The sequence below is a fragment of the Brienomyrus brachyistius genome, chromosome 15 (genome assembly GCF_023856365.1).
Source record: "Brienomyrus brachyistius isolate T26 chromosome 15, BBRACH_0.4, whole genome shotgun sequence".
In the NCBI taxonomy this organism is placed as follows: domain Eukaryota; kingdom Metazoa; phylum Chordata; class Actinopteri; order Osteoglossiformes; family Mormyridae; genus Brienomyrus; species Brienomyrus brachyistius.
In genome coordinates this window covers 17,986,115-18,003,192 of record NC_064547.1, presented here as the reverse complement: position 1 = coordinate 18,003,192, position 17,078 = coordinate 17,986,115, and the positions used below count along the sequence as shown (strand labels likewise).

General features: G+C 44.0%; 2 protein-coding genes across 2 annotated transcripts in view; one reads left to right on the top strand and one right to left on the bottom strand.

The window, feature by feature from the left end:
• Positions 1-17,078, bottom strand: part of tmco1 (transmembrane and coiled-coil domains 1) — a 153,132-nt gene that overhangs the window by 37,582 nt on the left and 98,472 nt on the right. The window lies entirely within an intron of this gene.
• On the top strand, positions 6,711-16,061 carry podn (podocan). Its single transcript, XM_048976661.1, has 10 exons — positions 6,711-6,866; positions 8,324-8,867; positions 8,956-9,049; positions 10,099-10,163; positions 10,794-10,903; positions 11,567-11,723; positions 12,299-12,414; positions 13,157-13,814; positions 14,155-14,303; positions 15,093-16,061. The coding sequence occupies exons 2-10, from the start codon at positions 8,580-8,582 to the stop codon at positions 15,238-15,240; spliced, it is 1,785 nt and encodes a 594-aa protein (XP_048832618.1). The 5' UTR covers positions 6,711-6,866; positions 8,324-8,579; the 3' UTR covers positions 15,241-16,061.

The following is a 17,078-nucleotide window of genomic DNA, read 5'->3' as shown; positions in this document are numbered from 1 at the left end:
CTTATTTCGTGCTGATTAAAGAGTAGAGAAATTAACTTCTTTACGTTCTGTCCGACAATGAAGGCTGCAAAGTAACCACGCATTTGTGGATTTAAGAGATGCCCTCTTAGTGCCATTTGGCGTTTTCATCACTTTCGCTTGCCTCCTGACATTCTCGCAGTGCTGCTGCAGCTGCATGGTGTTGCTGAGCCGTAGCAGTGTCCTAGTTTCCAGTGGACAGCTTAATCTGTCAGCCGGGTAACGTTAACCCTTTCGACCAACTGGAGTCTGTGAAATAATGTTTCCCTTTTCAATTTTTCCACCTCGATTATTTTCTTTCCATTTCATTCTCTTTTGATCACAAAAAAGAAATAAGATTTTCCCTAGTAAAAAAAAAACTCAACAATGTATCAATTTATCAGAAAGTCATGACGTAATCGTTCGAGTCTAATTTGTTATGAACACAAGGTAAGTACTCAGGTTTGTGATTTGCTGTGATACTGCTGCAATTATTATTATTATTATACATTAGGCTTTAGAGGTAAGAGAACCGCTCAAGGAAAACAGAAAAAGATGTCATTCGGGGGTTATACAGTGTCCTGTCTCCCACAAAATATCATACCCTTTGGGGAGCATCTGTACACAGGTTGCGTTTTGATGTTTGGAACACGAAGGATCGTTTTCCCCTTTGTGGTTGTGTCATGTGGAGTTCTGAAGGTCTGAATCACCGCAGCCTGTTTGTCTGGCTGAAAGTTTTATGTTTTTGCGACATCGTCTTACTTTCCAGATAAAACCGTTACCCGCGGGAAGCCCTGTTCCATTCTCCAAATAAAACATGCGCCAATGTCAACGCTGACCTTCTGTGCCAAGCTGAAGACTTGCTTCTAGGTGAAGGCAAAGACCTTCTTCTACATCAAGCCAAGGACAGCCTTCAAAGTCGCCGTGAAGTTATGGCAAGGTGACTGCTCTCTTGCAGGTCAAAGTGAAGACATTTTTATACTTTAAGGTGAATATACTCTGAAGATGAAGGCAATTGGAAACATAAACATTGCCATAAAGACATCTAGATGAATATAAATATATTATATATGAATACTAGTTTTCATACATCATACAGCCCACTTTTCCAACCTGACTGTTTAATGGGGGAGGGATTTCTGCTTGCTACTGAAATACTGCAACCAGCAGAGAGATCATCTTCACCGCAAACGCTCCCCCAAATATTCTAGCATTCATTCGTTTGTTTAGATGTGTGCGATTTCAGCTTCCAACTTGGCAATTTGTGGTCTTGAAAAATTTTGCCGGTCTGTGGAAACTGTTGATGCTCGTCAGAATTCAGATTTCTTGTGTTTAATCCATGAGAGGTCCAACCTTTTACGTCCTGTGTATTTAAAATGAACGATTGTGGGAACGCTCTCGTCAAATTTTACATTTTTCCTAATTCGATTTATTTTGTATTAATTGCATTTTGCTGCTAGGTTGCATGGAATGCAGTTATTTTGCAACTAGGCTGTATGGAAAGCATTATGATTTCCAGTGTTAGAATTTACTAAATAAATCTTTCAGTGCCCCAGTAAATATGCAAACTGTCTGCGTTTTCCATTGCCTTGATGCTGAAGAGAGGTGGAAACTAGTATAGTTAAAAAAAAAATTAAGACATTGCATGTATCCCATTTGCAGATGGTTCTCCAACAAAAGGGGACATGGGATGAGTTTCACCACGTTCCCTTGGATTTCTAGTATGTATCAGATCACCTGGATGTCTTATTGCCTCTTCATGAGGTCCTACGACTCCTCAAGGCCCCGGGATTATTTTGAATCTGTGTTTGCGGCTGCAGGTGTCAGCCTGGAGACTCGGGGACACCAGATGGTATCACAGAGGACGTCCTGTGGGAGCCTTTTTCTTACAAGAAGGAAGAAACACGTGTTTTTCATAAACCCTCAGCTGTTTTGGGTTTTGTATTAGCGTCTGATTTAAAATAGACTCCGAAGCCTCTGATGTGCCGTAACAGTGCAATGCGCAGGAACTCTCTTTTTGAGTCCCTCAAGCAGGAACCGGAAGTTCCCCCTCCATCAGCATGCAGTCACAGTCTTGGCCCACGCTTTGCCACGTTGGAGCACTCGAGTCCTTTTAGTGGAGCCCTGTGAGCTGTTTCTTAGCTGCTATGAATGTCTTTTGAAAAATACGCCCAAACCAGGTCTGCCAATGAAAGACGGCCTGGATTATATTATAAGGTCAGTTGGACTGACAGTGTCTGTTGCTGTGCTGCTACCATGCAGGCTTATAATGGTGCTAAAATACTAGAACTATCTGAAAGCTTGAATGATGTCTCATCCAGACAGCAGGTAGGGTAGTGCAGGGATACTGGGCTTTTATGTTCCTGAAGATACCCAGCAAATTGGCCCTGTGGAGAGGTCTTTAAATTTGATGGCTTCAGGTAGATACAAAGCTAATGGCTAGAAATATGGCATTTTAAGGAGTGAAAGGCAGTACTAAGCAAGTGGATGATATAATAAAATGCCACAGTATCACCCTCGTAGGGCAGTTTCTGGGTGAGTTTTACTTTGCAGTGGTAAGTTCCATCCATCTGTAACCGCGGGGATCCAGAGCCGATCCCAGAGGCTACGGGAGCAGGGCAGGGAGCAACTCAGGATGGGGCGCCAACCCATCGCAGGGCACAGCCACACAGGCAGTTTGGTAACTCCAATTAACCTCAGCATGTCTTTTGACTGCGGGGGGAAAAACCCGAGGACTCAGAGGAAACCGCACAACAACACGCAAACTCCGCTTACATGGAACCACATCAAAGACTCAAATCCTGGTCCCAGAGGCAGGCGGCGACAGTGCTAACCACTGCATCACTGCTGCAGTGGTAAGTTGACTTTCAACATTGTAACTGTTAATAGGGACATTTTTATTACATGGAGGCTTTTCCTCCCTACAATAAACGTCTTGATATCTGAGTAACATGTTAAATTCCTTAATAAATGGATATAATATTAGCTTTTCTTTTGCTATGAAATCCCAAACAAAGGGACCTCAATTTCACGGCCAGTTGGGTTGCCGGGTTGCCATGTCCTCTGGGTGATAGCTGCTGATTTCCGCAACACAAAACTGGCAATTGATCATAAATTACCATAAAATAAACAAATTATAAGCTCAAGCCAAACCATAAACCATAAATGATAAAGGCAGCACCAGGTGCTATCTGAGAATGCTAGAAGCAACAGTTTCCAGTTTCCAGTTCTATTGCCACATGTGTACTGAGGAAGACAGTGGAATTCCTGTGCCACAGGTGCACTGGAGGACTTGACAAGAGAGTGCATCACAAAAGACACAGTAGTATAGGAACTGGAACAATAAATATGCAATAAACAGGGATGGGAACAAGTCACACCTTGGCGAGTCAAAGTCAAGTCTCGAGTCAAAACATTGCAAGTCCGAGTCAAGTCCCCAGTCACGTGCCATTGAGTCCAAGTCTTTCCATCATTTTTGCTGTTGAGTCATCAAATTTGGGACTCAAGTCCAAGTCAAGTTGTGAGTTATGTAACTTCGGTCCTTACCTATGTCCGTTTTTTTTTCAACCTTTAGTGATTAAAACCTGCTGCAGAGTAAGTTGTAGATGAACATCCTTGATAGGCACAAGTACGTTGAAAAAAGAGTCTCCACTCTGTCCTCACACAGTTTTTGCGTCCTACAGTTTTTACGTCTGTATATATGCAGGAAGTTGTCCATATTTCCAACAAACTGTCTCGGGGAGACCTTGCATTCAGCCAAATGAAAGCGCAAACAACGGAGATTATAGAATGAAATTATAAAATTTGCATTATGGTATCCAGAGGGGGGACTATAACCTCAAGTCTTATTGAGTCATAAGGTCCAAGTCATTTGCCAGGTCATTTGCCCTCAAATCCATTTGAGTCCAAGTCTTTCCATCAGTTTTGCAGAGTCGAGTCACTCGAGTTGCGAGTCAGTGACTCGAGTCTCCACCTCTGGCAATAAATAAGTGCCTCATCGGGGAAGGATGTACAGATACGCACTGAGGTAGACAGTTCAAATGAAGTGCAGAAAAGTGGAATATCCACAATAGCGCGTGATACAATGCGGCTGGGACCGACGCAGATCATTAGGTATTAAGCAGCCCGAATGGCTCGGGGAAAGAAGCTGCTAGTACTGCATGCTGATGGGGGCCATTTAATAACATCCCTTTGATATTTTATACTGCAATATTAATTTTCCTTTTTAGAAGTTCAAAGCAGTGGCACTAATTAAATGTTCTAACATCTTAGCGATTGAATGAAAATAAGCTAGAAACTACTGTGCAAAGGAACATTGGGTTTTATTTGTGTTTTGTTATTCATTTTGACTCATTTATCTGACACTTTCGTAGTCATAGGGATTTGAATCCACAACTTTTATGTCATTAGCACTCTGTTCTATTGACTGAGGGACCACATATAAATCTCAGTGAATCACATCGGTGGCACTACTGCAGTCATGTGACTCACTATCCTATTAAAGCTGTTTGCTGGTGCGTAGCTCTGTGAAGCTCCTGACGAAAATTCCCTATGAAAACTTTCTTGAAACAAAAAAAAAAAAAGTTAAATAATCTAGATATTCGCTTGGCAGACATTCTAGGGTGGGGCCAGGTCAGGTGGCAAGCTGACTCATTCACTTTGCCTGTGCTTGATTACGAATTGCACAGTCAACACCCCGGCCTTGCCCTTTCCAAGACACAAAGCCTCTCTTTCCTGCATGTTTTCCTTGCTCTAAAGCCGAAACAGCATCCCCTCCTTTACATATTTAGCAGATGTGCACTGTACATTTTTGAGAAGGAAGGGTCAGACAATCGCTAAAGCAATTGGGTGTTCAGGGTCTTGCTCAAGGGCCAAATAGCGCTATCAATCTGTCAACTCTTGGACTTGAACCAATAACCTTCCAATCACAGGCACAGCAACCTAGCTCACTGAGCCAGACACCAATCCTCAACTGCTTTGTGAAACCAATTTTGAGTCCGTACCTGAATAACAATCTCCATTCTATTCTCCCATGCCTGTGTCGCATGATTCTGGGCTGGTCTGCGGTCTGGGCTGATGAAGATCTTAAAACTGCACCCAGAAGGTCAGCTGACCTCTGGGTTTTGTGTTGTGTGAGTCTGTGCTGCGTGGAGCAAGTTGCCCATGAGGGAAGCCATGTTGTTTTATAAGGGCTGGAACATGTTTCATCGGTTGTTGAAAAATTTCTGGAAAGTAACATTTGGCAGTAAATCGAGCTGTGAAGTTTACAGACTTTTTTTTCCGCGGCACGTTAAAAGACAAAACTAAACTGATAAAGAAGTTTCCCAGTTGGGAAGCCGGGATTTCATTCAATCCATTAGCCTAAAAAAATGTATTTTCGGTCGAAGACAGCTCCTGGAATCACAAACTGACCTGGACTGATGTGAAGTTGATGTGTCTGATGGACTACTGCTGTTTGGGCTGGTAAGCATTCCCTAAACATGACACTTCAGGATATATTGACCCAGTTACCTTTATAGAAGCAGATGTCATGTCCTGGTCTGGCCTACATGGGACGTGTCTCTGCTCTCCTTACCGTGAAAAGCCTTATGGTCCCAAGCTGAAACCTGTGGAATCCTCCCTGTCCATTGGAGACTTTTACGGCTTGGAGGAATGACCTCAGGGTGATCTGGAACAGATGTAGGGGTTACGTCCGGCAGCACGCAGCGGCCTTCTGGACAGTAACCCAACGACCTCGGATGCAGTTTAACTGAGCTGCAGCGTCAGCTGTGCTCACTCTATGTCAGATTTTAAGCTGATGTTCGATGCTTGTGCCTTAACTACTGTGGGGTAGGTAGTAACATGGGCTTCAATGAGATGTGTCACATGATCTGAAAATCCATCCATCTTCTAACTACTTGCAGCGGTACACCCTGGGTGGGGTACCAGTCTTCACACGGCACACACACGATGAACATGTGCTTTCCTGTTGCGGTCCAAAGGCATGCAGCTAAGCTGTTAGGTGTATCTAAATTCGGTTGCAATAGCCAGGCATGCATGTGTCACTAATGTTAATGTGAAGCAGCTGGATGAATCTCTCAATCAAGGAAACAAACCAAGGAAACAGAGACAACATGGATGAGGTGGTCACCCTAGTCTGGGGGGGGGGTCCTGCACTTTGTAGGGGCCCTAACTTCTACTTTTTTAGGGACCCAAGATGACAGGAAGAATTTCTAGCTCGGATTCTGTGCTTCCTGGTTAGACCCCAAGCCTTCATGTTTGGTGCTGGGAAGACCACAGATATTATAAAATGTACCTAAAAGTAATCTTCTCTGACGTAGCACAGATATCAGCATTTTCATATTTGAGTTGCCTGTTATATTACTGTTTTCTGTTCTTTAAGAAATGACCCCAGATATACACGAACAATAGGGGAAAAGTTTGCTACTTGTCCAGATTATTTCCTGCTGCGGAACGATGCGATGGAAATGGGAGCGTATCCAGAATTAATGGTACCTTTTGCACATGCATTAATCTTTACTTTATGAATGCATTTCCATATGGAGATTTGAAAAGACCTGTTGCAGAGAGAGTGAGAGAGAGAGAGAGAGAGAGAGAGAAAAGGGAAAAGTGAAGCAGCTAGAGATTTGGCTGGGAAGACGGGCCTCTCTCTCTCTCTCTCTCTCCGTCTCTCCCTCCTCCCTCCTTCCGCCGCTCTCTGCCCTGCTCCAGTCCCTCTCCTCTGCTGTCCCAGGCGCTCACTCCCACTCACATCTGGAAGGCATCGGGGCAGACGGTGAAGCTTCAGCTCTCCTTCCATTTCTGTTAGGGGACCTTTTCTGGTGGGACCGCGAGTCGTCTCCCTCGGTCGCTGACCTCGCCTAGAGACGGTAAAGAAAAGTCGACGCGTGCCACCACATTTTAGGGTCGAATCCCACGGGCCACTCTGACGTCATGTGACGGTTCTTGAGCTCTGTTTGGAGGCAACAGCCTGAGAGAGACAGAGCTGTGGAGATGCCCCTGTCTGATTGCGCTCGCTGAGGCTTTTGGACGCCTGTATGGAGCTGGAATTTGAGAGCTTTATTTTGTAGAGTGCCGTGTGTAAACGACTAGTCACAGTTTTGTCATAAGAAATTACTGGCCATTGGGATGGTTGTTGGACACACAGCCTGAGGCTTTCGGATCCCTGAGAGAATGTTTTGGAGGCGTTAATAGCCATAAAAACTGTTGCCTCTTTGGAAACCGTCCATCACCGTCTGGAGGAGATGACAGGGTAGACATTTCATGGCTCTCCGGGAAAATGCTGCAATCTGCTGGTAACAAAATAAGAAGGACTGTTTTGGACGAAATTCAGAGGTGTATGTAGAATATTAGGCTCTGCGTGTAACTAAACATTGAGGACGATGTGCAAGAAGGTAGAAACCTAGTATGCAACAGGTTGTTGAGCTTAGCTTGGAAAAACGCAGAGCTCTGCATCTAACACTGAGCTCTTGAAACAAAAAACTTCCTACAGAATTTTCATGTTTTCACAAATAACACAAAAAATGATGTCTTCTTATTGCATCATACAAAAGGTTTTCAATAAACAAAGTAAACTTTTCTTTTCAATATAAGACTGAGAGTCAATCGACCTGCAAATATGAATATTGAATTGTTTGCATGTAATACCACTAATACATAAATGAAACACACATTGTAGAAGTGTGAACTGATATGTACTATTTTTGCAGCAGGGTATTGGTTAACTAGCAGTATTTAAAGTGACTTAATCATCATCCACCTGTTTTTCAGCCATCAGAAAGACATTATACTATTGCATAAAGAAATATTTCATTTCACTAAAATGCCAATTATTAAAGTGCATGTATGAATGTATAATGTATTAATTAAAATGACAGTAGCTAGACAGTTGTGATATATCTGTTAGTAGGCAACAGACTAGGTTCCATGTAGGCCAGGAGAAGAACTATTGAGACCACACTGTGTTCTAAGGGTGATACTACATGTTTTATATGGTAAAGTTTAGTTTAAAACACTGATGTGGACTGATTGGATGGTTTCATAGGAATATCTGATGTGGAAAAGAACTTTATAGTAGCATGATGTCTTTATGTATTTAGTCCAACCAGGCCAAACAGAAACTGAGATTTTAAAAAAACAAAATGTTCCTTGGTGAATGACCCAGTTGGTAAGTAATGAAAAGTAATGGAAAAAGAAATTATGCTACTCTTTTGCTGAAGAGAACGTCCAAGGTTTTCCTGAGCCCACAACAAATGATGTAGCTGTAAAACCTTTCTTGAGTCTTTACTGGATCCATTACCAGTGCCTTGCTCTCCTTCTCCTTCAGAGCTCTGTGTGGTGCAGTAAGCATCCCGCTCATCACTCCGGCCCATCAGACCTCTGTGGTGCAGTAAGCATCCCGCTCAGCACTCCGGCCCATCAGACCTCTGTGGTGCAGTAATAATCCCGCTCAGCGCTTTGGCCCTTCAGAGCTCTGTGTGGTGCAGTAATAATCCCGTTCAGCGCTGTCGGCCTGGATAGGGAGGTTAAAGGCACTGGGGATAGAGCCTCCTGTCATTTGGGCACCTGGACGGCCAGTGAGCATGGCGGGACACCAGGGGCTCCTGAGGGCTCTCTGCATTCTCATGCTGGGCCTGGCGTTAGTGTCCAGTGAAGTGGAGATGGAGGAGGAGGAGGAGGAGGAGGAGGAGGAGGATGAAGAGGAAGATGAAGTGGAAGTTACACAGCCCATTCGCGTCGCAAAGCCCCGGAGGGTTTACTGTCCGCAGGACTGCAGCTGCATGGTGGATGGCGTGGTGGACTGTGCAGGAGTGGACCTGAAGGAGTTCCCCACTCAGCTGTCTGAGGACACGCGTCAGCTCTCCCTACAGGTCAGCCGGCCACAAGAGGGCGCTCATGAGACCTCCCACTGGACACGCTTAGTGTGGCGCTTCTCATGGCTGTCCCCTTGCGTTCCAGAACAACCAAATCGAAGTGGTGACTGTGGAGGATCTTTCGGGGCTGCACCAGCTGGAGACGCTAAACCTGCAGAACAACCGGCTGACGTCACATGGTAAATATCAGACAGAGGTGTGCTGGGAGGAGCTGGTAAGGGGCACTGCCAAAGGAAACTGAAATACAGTCACATGACCTGGAAAGTAGCGTGAAACTCACTCAGACAGTAACATAAACAGATTATATCAGAAAATTTGTTTATAAGTGCTAACTGCTTAGACACTTAACAAGACTAAACATTTACTCCATCTTGTTATTTTACAGTTAAAAATCTAGTGCCATCATTTAATGAAATAACTGATTGCCCAATGTCTGGGGATTCTGTAGGTATGATATTTTGAATTCCCACACTGTAAGTAGACCACAGTTATCTCAGTTTCGAGTTTCTCTGGTTCATTTGGTTCACCATGAAAAAAACAATCATTCTGATCCCTTTTTTGTGCATTATAATAACAACTGAAAGTAATGATATTCTATCACACAGTAAGAACAATATTTATTACATTGCTGACAAGCAGTATCTTCTGTTTAATCAGATAGTCTTTTTTTCTAACAGTTTAAATAAATTCCTATATCTGATCTGTGAAGGTCTCTTACATCCAAACACCGTGAGCTGGTTCAGTAGTGCGAGTTTGTGGGGTTTGTGGGGAACAGAGAGCCTCATAGTTGATTTAGAACTGGGACCAGGTGCAGTGTCTGGTTCACATTTGTAAACTGGGATTTGGAGTCGAATTGGGACAGTAGTGGTTTTGTTGTGTGTGTATGTGTGTGTGTGCGTGCAAGTCGTAAATACTGTAGCACTGAGTTGTTAAATTTTTTTGTGAATTTTGCAAGTTATATTTTGAAAATATTTTCACCTTGTTGGCTGCCAAACCACTTTTGACCCAGTTTCACAAATCATTAGGCTGCAATGACTGGACCACAGGCAGAGTCTCTCGTGTTCATGTAAATATGTGAAGGCACTGACCTGTGTTGTGTATCTTGGATGATCCTTGAATTACTACATAACAGACTTCCTGTCTAGCTCCTATTTAGATGTCATTCCATGTGTGTTCTACATGAAAACCATTCAAGTGAAACAGACTTTTTATTTTGTGTCGGATACAGGTCTTGAAGATGAGGGATTTGAGGTGATGGAACATTTAAGTTACCTGTACCTGGCCAATAATAAGGTGAGCAATATCAGCCCCCAGTGACCATTGGGACCCTGAGCAGTGACTCTGAACAGTGACCAGCACACTCTGAGACACTCTGAACAGTGACCAGCACACTCTGACACACTCTGAGACACTCTGAACAGTGACCAGCAGACTATGACACACTGTGGCATTTGACCAGGACACTCTGAACTCTTATAAAAGAGTATACTTTTGTTCCATATAAAAGCCTAACTTTATCTTTAATTCTTGCAATTAAAAAAAATATTTATTTAAAAATACTGTAATCAGTAATTCTGCTGTTTTACACTTGAAAGCGATTTGTCGATTTCTTCTAGATACTGCATGTCCTACTAAAGATATAGCTTCATATACTCAGAGACACTGTTGTGTAAAGCCACAGATCCAATATGGAGTACACAGCAGCCAGTTCCTCAGACATTAATGCCTGTTATGTGTCAATGAACGCGTATAGCATAATGGGGGGGGGGGGGGGGGGGGTACCTCAGAGTCAGCTGGCTCTGTTGTTAGATTCATTCCTCCTGTTAACTTTGCCTTAACAGCAGCATGTCATGGCTTCCATTTGCACTGCAATGAATGACTGTACAGACTTCTACACCGTTTTGCCACACTTTGCGTCCACAGCTCACTACAGCGCCAAGGCACCTACCGCCCTCATTGGTCAGCGCAGACTTTGCTGCCAATCAGCTCACCACCATCTATCCCTACACGTTTGGCCACAAGATGGGATTGAAGTAAGGGCCCCCTGGCAAAAATGGGAGTTTTACTTACACAAAAATGTTTTGAGGGCAGAAGGAAAAATGAGCGGTTCAGAGCGATGACCAATCACTTTGTAGAGGAGGTGGGTTCAAGCAACTAGAGGAGGCGGGACCAACCAATAAGATGACTTGGTGCCACCTCTTTCTAGTTGCTTGGCCCCACCTCCTCTACAGTTTGATTGGTTATCACCAGGGATTGACATAACTCGTACGCAAGTACGCATTCACCTTTAAAAGGAACACGTGTGGCAATTGCTTAATGTATCAGCGGAAATACGTGTGTATTTTATGTGCATATGCGCCAATATGACAAGAAGTTACCGTGGATTTTAACCTCTCTACCACAAATGAAGTACGAATTAGCAGATAAAATGCACAATAATTTCTTGTCATATCGGCGCAAATGCACATAAAATACGTACGAATTCACGCTGTTACATTCACACTGCTACGCTGTTACTTGCCTGCCAATCCCTGGTTGTCACTCTGAACCAATCATTTTTCCTTCTGTTGTCAGAACATTTTTATGTAAGTAAAACTCCCAAAAGCTTAAAAGTCACCACCTTTCTGCCCCAGGGCCTGATCATGTTTAATACCCTGGCTCTTTAATGTCCTCACCCTTCGTCCTCACCTCCTCAGGTCAGTTTACCTTCACAACAACAAGCTGACAGATGCTGGCCTCCCGGAGTACATGTTCAATGGCTCTGACAACCTGGAGATCCTCATCATGTCCAGCAACTTCCTGCGATATGTGCCCAGGAACCTCCCAAAGGCTCTCTACCGCCTCCACTTGAAGGTATGGACATGTTCTCCAAGAACATCTGCATTCTGCTTGTGTAAAAGGCTACTGAAAGACTTATATGCAAAAGAAACAGAGCTAAACTATATTCATTGAGGGGAAATTCTTGGGAAGAAAAATGGAGTAATTTATTCATGCCCACCAGTGCAAATTCTTTTTACCAAGAGAACCTAAAGAATGCCCCAGTGTATGATGGGAGAACACAGGGATGTCCCATAGACAGGCTATTTTACCCAGGCCTAGGGTGACCTCTTAATCCATGTCAGGAGGGACACTATCAGCTACTTCAGGTTCTACAAACTACTTTAAACCTGAAAGGCTGCTATGTTTGGCTAAATTGTTTGGTTCATCTTGTACTTTCACTGGTTTGTTTCCTTGATTGAAAGGCTCATCAAGCAGTTTGAAATGGTAGTTTATAAACCCTGTCTTAGCTCATCGTTTTCCTTCTGACGTGGATTAGTTGGTCACCCTACCCATGGTCCTGCCGGAGTTCTGAGGCGTCTTATGAAAAACATGAATCCAGCAGCCCTAGGTTCCACTTTCCAATGATGTCTTCATCCTCTCTTGGGCAGAACAATAAACTGGAGAAAATCCCACCTGGTGCTTTTGACAGCCTGTTCCACTTGCGGGAACTGTACCTACAAAACAACCTCCTGAGCAACGATGGTATCGACGATGAGACCTTCAGGTGAGAAGGCTTCACCGGGATCAGACCTGAAGGTGATGAGAAGGTCATACCTGCTAGGTCGTCTAGCATTTTGCCATCTACAGCTGTCAAACAATTACCTAAATGTAGGTGTTCCGACGTGAACCAACCAATAACTAAGGACAAAAGAAAATGGATAATGTAAATTGGAACTTCAAAAGAAGTGGTAGGGGCACAGATGTACTGGAGAAAAGATCTTTGGATAATTGGCCTTATCAGAATCTTTTTATTTGTCAAGTAAGAGAAAAAATACAAGAAATTTGTTTTGGTTCAAGTGGCGGCCTGGAGTATATAATTAAATATATAAAGACAAAAATATAGAAAATATGAGTAAAATAAAAGTAAAATGGAGGTAGGTATAGGAATAAAGATGTATAAATAAAAAAATAAGCATGTCAACATATAAATAAAGGGGAGACAACCAGAGGGAGGGTACCAATAGGGTTAGCGTTAGGGTTAGGGTGTATGCAAATCAGCTTATGAAGTCAATAAGAGTGGAACTTGTACAGTGAGTGATTAAATATGAAACTGTGTGCAAGGATTTATTTAAATGAAAACGAATGGTGATTGTCGAGTCAGTGGATCTTGAAGATGTGTATTTTATTAATATTTTTATATATATACATTGTATAGGACATGTATTTGACATTTGAGAACATCATCCTTAGTCAGTGTCTTAGAATGGGTGTAGCCCTGAGGTGTAGCCTTCTCTGTCTCCTCTTAGCCATCTGAACAGGCTTGAGTACCTGGATCTGTCCAACAACAACCTCAGCATGGTCCCAAAGGGCCTCCCCCGCAACCTGGTGCTACTTCACCTGGAGAAGAACTCCCTCAGCAGCATCCCCGCTGATGCCCTGACTCCCATACGCAACCTCGAGTACCTGCTGCTGCATAACAACCAGCTGCGGGCACGCTCCATCCACCCTATGGCCTTCCATGGCCTGAAGAAGCTGCACACGCTCCACATGTACAACAACCAGCTAGAGCGTGTCCCTCGCGGGCTTCCCCGACGTGCCAAAACACTCATGTTGCTCCACAACTTCATCTCCGAGATCGAGCGCAACGACCTGGCCCTGCTCTACACCCTGATCGAGCTCAACCTGAGCTACAACAAGATCACTAGTCCCCGTCTGCACAGGGAGGCCTTCCGGAAACTTCGCTTGCTCGAGTCTCTGGACCTCTCCGGAAACAAGCTGCACGCCTTGCCCGTTGGACTCCCCAAGAGCCTGCAGGTTCTGAAGGTCAAGGACAACCAGATGATTACCATCCCTGAAGGAGCGCTCGCCGGCATGAGCAAGCTGCGTGAGCTGAACCTCGGCAACAACCAACTGAAACTCAGCTCCATCTACCAGGGTGCCTGGCAGGAGCTGATCTCTCTGACGGTGAGCGGGACGCCTCTGATCTGCCTCCTTGTTCTGAAAGGAAAACCATTCAGCTTGAAAATAAAGAACCATTAATCTTCATCCCTGCTTAGCTTCAGTCGACATCACATCACCATCACAGCAAGGCAGTAGAATCCTCAGCATATAGTCGTTTTTTCAACATAAATAGACTTGCTATTTTTGTTTTCATCCAAACTCAACCTAGAACACCTTGCCCTGTTTTCAGCTTTAAAGAGAGTCGAACTGATTAGTAATTGTTTAAATTGCTGTAGAATTTACCACTTGGAATTTCCACCTGGACGGGTGCGCTTGAGTCTACTGAGAACTGTTTGTATCACAGACCCTGGACCTGGCAGAAAACCAGCTGTCCCATGTTCCTCCTGACCTCCCGGAGTCCCTGGAGTACCTTTACCTGCAGAACAACCGCATCAGCAGCATCCACGCCAGTTCCTTTGAGAGCGTGCCCAACATCAAAAGCATCTTCCTCAGGTATGCTCACACACATGCTCTCTCTCTCTCTCTCTCTCCAGATGTTGACCATGCAGCTGTTTACATCTAAACCACACACAGCAGGGCGCTCAGAGCAGATGGTGCTGGATATTTTTTATTGCCTCGATGCAGTTAGTAGCGTCACCAAAAATGCTCTTCATTATGAGGTTTGTTTATAAGATGCTTTTATTCTGCAGGCCACAATGGATTTAGTTTGTTTTTATCCTGCAACCCATCTGTACCTGCTACCTTAGGGGGCATGTCTCGGTAGGGTGACTGTCCTCCTGGCAGCAGAACACAACCATCTAAAGTCTGTCTGTCTGTCTGTCTACTGGTCCGACCTGATCCAGCTTGCGGGGGAATTCATTCTTTCTCAGCTGCTGCATCAGACTTCGGCTTTTGCCTGTGACTAACTTGCAAGGACAACAGGTTTAAACTGTTACCTTTTTATTTATTTAGCAAGAGTTTTTATTTGAAGAGACATACATTTTCTTTTCGGGAAAGAAGGGCCAGACAGTCCACGGAGCAGTTGGGGGTTGAGGGCTTTGCTCAGGGTCCCAATGGTCACTCTTCCAGCTACAGGATTTGAACCGAAGACCTTCCGATCACATTTACAGCATCCCAACTTGCTGAGCCACACGGTCACTTATATGACTTGTAATACACTTTCTATGGAAATTGCCTTGGCGATGTGTTACTCCGATGTAAATGTGCCGTGTAATGTGGTGTAAAGAGTCTTCACAGCTGGCGTCTTCTGCGGTAAACTGACCTTTCGATTTCATGCCTCAGGTTCAACCGGCTGCCCGCTAATGTGGTGAAGGAGAGTGCCTTCTCCTACCTGAAGAATCTGCAGGTGCTGGACATCGGCCCAGGATCCAGTGGACCAGAAGATGATGGCGAGGAAGAGGAGATGGAGGAGGAAGAAGAAGATCAGTAAAAAAAAAGTGCAGTGGATTCTGGGAAAATGGACATGATGCAGATTCAAGGTGGAAAAAAGTGCATTATTTCTTCTAGTGAGATTGTATGAATGCAGAGCAGAATTATGGGATGAAACACAACCCCACAGAGATAGTGGGAGAAGAACATGTCAGATTTCTATTTGGTGCAGGTTACCAGATGTCTCTGGCTTTGTGTCTGCGCTTCAGCCTGTGCATTTCTCTTCTGCTTGCCTCGCTGTTCTTCCATGTTGCACGCCTAACATGGCATGAACCTATCTCAGGGGTCCTTGAACCTACAAGAGCGAGCTGAGGAGCATGGGTGGAAAGGATGTCCGGGATGTAGCTTATGGGGGAGGGTATGGATGATCACGAAGGGGAGCGTCTTCTCAGACTCTTGGACCGCCCGCTGAGTGCTTTTCCTATGGCAGATGTCAAAAGCTTTGTCTACGGTGGATTCAGAGCCTCGGGTGAGTCCAGACTGAACCCCTCAGTCCAGGAGTTCAGTTGCGGAGCTCTTTCTAATGTCACTTTTGGAATGATCCGCAAGAAAAGGACACACTCTCATTGATCTGTTTGCTTTGTCACTTTGCAGACCAGCAGCCTCTCGCTTTAGCGGGAAATGCCACAGATGCTACCAATGAACTTGCACACTTTATGTCCGGCCTGTTTTCTTTCCAGAGTAAAAGAGCCCATATGTATTTTTTGATACTCACACTACAACAGTAATGCAATGCTATGAAATAATGTATTTTGTGTATTGCACCTTTGCATTTATAAATCGAATGTAATACACAGCAATAAATTATTTGGAAAAACAAAACCTTTCTCTCTAGGTTTTGTTTGCTTATGAATTTCTGGAAGTCATTAGCTAAAGAAAATCAGATATTCCGACTACACTTGATGGGAATTTCGTTGAGGAAAACTGATCAAGACACTATGAATATAAAAGATGGATTTTATTTATAAACTGAAGATTTGAGAATTTATGAATATTACCCAAAACATTATCAAGAGACCAGATAATTCCAGCATAGAATCTGCGAAAGCATGTCGTCTGTTATTCATAAATGAATGAATCCTCTGTCAATGTACATTATGACATAATACATTCAGATTAATTAATGGTGGTCAGTTTTGCTCATCAGGTGTCGTAACGAATACTAAAACAAGCACTGTAAAAACGACCAAAGTCAACGCAGACCAAAAAGTATAAATACTGTAGGGTAAAAGCTCAAATATCACATTAACAAGCACATTTTAAGGACTTTTCTCATATACATTTAAACAAGGTTGACGCTGCACATTTTTGGAATTTCACAATTTTTTTTTCAGAAATTAACGGGGGAAAAAGTTTAAACACTGTGTAAGTTAAATTAAAAGATATTTTTTTTACAGTAGGCGTAGGCGGTGCTATGAGCAGCTGTGTGTAAATATATGTAGTCCAACCTGCCTGCCTTTGCTACTGGTTGGCGTTCCTGCCTCACTTCGGGGCCGCAGAGGTCATGTGATCCCCAACACATGAGGAAATGGCCAACTGCTCGACACAATAGCATGAACATGTGGTGTGGCACAATGGCTGCGATGCTCCCGTCTTCGCCCTTTCTAACATGCTTTATCCTCCAGGAGCCATAGAGGTTAGAGTGGAACCATGGCAACAGTGATCTTCCATGGAGCCTCATAACCACACCAGGTTTAGTCCATCTCCCATTGCAGGACCTGCTGATAGTCCATCAAGCATGACAGTCGGGTCCTTCAAGGGTGACACTTGCTTCTTCGACTCCCTAAATATTCGGCCCTTAAACTTCTGGGGGGCCCCAATTTTCCACATTGATACAGG